We start from the raw sequence: 1,000 nt of genomic DNA, 5'->3' as shown, positions 1-1,000 counted from the left end.
AAATTACATAAGATTGATTTATACAACGTACATGAGAGCTACTTTTTGTCCCTGCTATAAAAATATAAATCTTGAAGATATTATTTCTAATTTACTTGTCGCGTTTCTAAATTCCTGAAATTCAAGTTTTGTTTTTTATATTTTTTCCCAATAAAATACATTTACGATTTTTCCAAACTATTATTATGATACTTCTGTTATTTTTTTGTCTAACTTGGCTAAAATCAATCACTTCAAGTTACTTATGCTGTCCAACGAAATTTGGAAATATCCATTATTTATTTAATAGTATTATTTAATTAGTTTGCACTAACAAAGTCGTAATATGCCAAAATCAATTTTTTGTAATTATGTGCTCTACTCAATAGGGACGAAAACGTTCTTCCAGATTTTTGAATATCTGCTTTGAGCTCATCTCATCGTATCCTGGCTCAATCTTGTCAGCCTGAATACATGCCAAAATTATGAACTTCGCTTGGGGGCACTGAAAAGTAGTAAATTAAATAGTAGTTAGAAATTTCATAAGGCAAATAATGTTGCCGCCTACATCCTTCGGGTGATCCTTCCACATATCAAAAGATTCCAAATAGGAATGTATAAGCATTCGCCAATGCCAGAAATTTTCGGGGCCATATAATTTTGGAATCGCCGAGAAGTCCAGCTGTACGTGAGCCATGTGGCTGAACATCACAATTAGTAATAACAATTTAATTTCACATTCGAAAGCGTTCAAGGCATTCGATAAAAAAAAGCTTCGTTTTGATATCTTTGCCCAAGTTAGCTTAACATTTTCAGGGGCTTTACGGACTGAAAGTGTTTTTTTTTTAGTTGCAGGTGCACAGATACAGAAGTGTTTATCAGCCAAGCGGAAAGTGTTAAGCGACAACAACAACTATTAAACTATTATTCATACTCGTGTATATTTGCACAATTAAACCATTAAGTTGTTAAAAGCAAATCAAAATCTGGTGCACGGTAAAAATTATAACGGCCCAGCACA

General features: G+C 33.0%; 1 protein-coding gene across 1 annotated transcript; it reads right to left on the bottom strand.

Moving 5' to 3' along the window:
- Window positions 1–242: 242 nt before the first annotated feature.
- Window positions 243–691, bottom strand: LOC6563956. Its single transcript, XM_001989795.2, has 2 exons — window positions 548–691; window positions 243–484 (listed from the first exon to the last, which is right to left on the bottom strand). Exons 1-2 carry the CDS (start codon window positions 686–688, stop codon window positions 362–364), a joined length of 264 nt encoding a protein of 87 aa, XP_001989831.2. The 5' UTR covers window positions 689–691; the 3' UTR covers window positions 243–361.
- Window positions 692–1,000: the final 309 nt, after the last annotated feature.

This window comes from Drosophila grimshawi, unplaced genomic scaffold, assembly GCF_018153295.1.
Source record: "Drosophila grimshawi isolate 15287-2541.00 unplaced genomic scaffold, ASM1815329v1 contig_311, whole genome shotgun sequence".
Taxonomy (NCBI): Eukaryota; Metazoa; Arthropoda; class Insecta; order Diptera; family Drosophilidae; genus Drosophila; species Drosophila grimshawi.
This window is presented reverse-complemented; position numbering and strand designations above follow the sequence as displayed.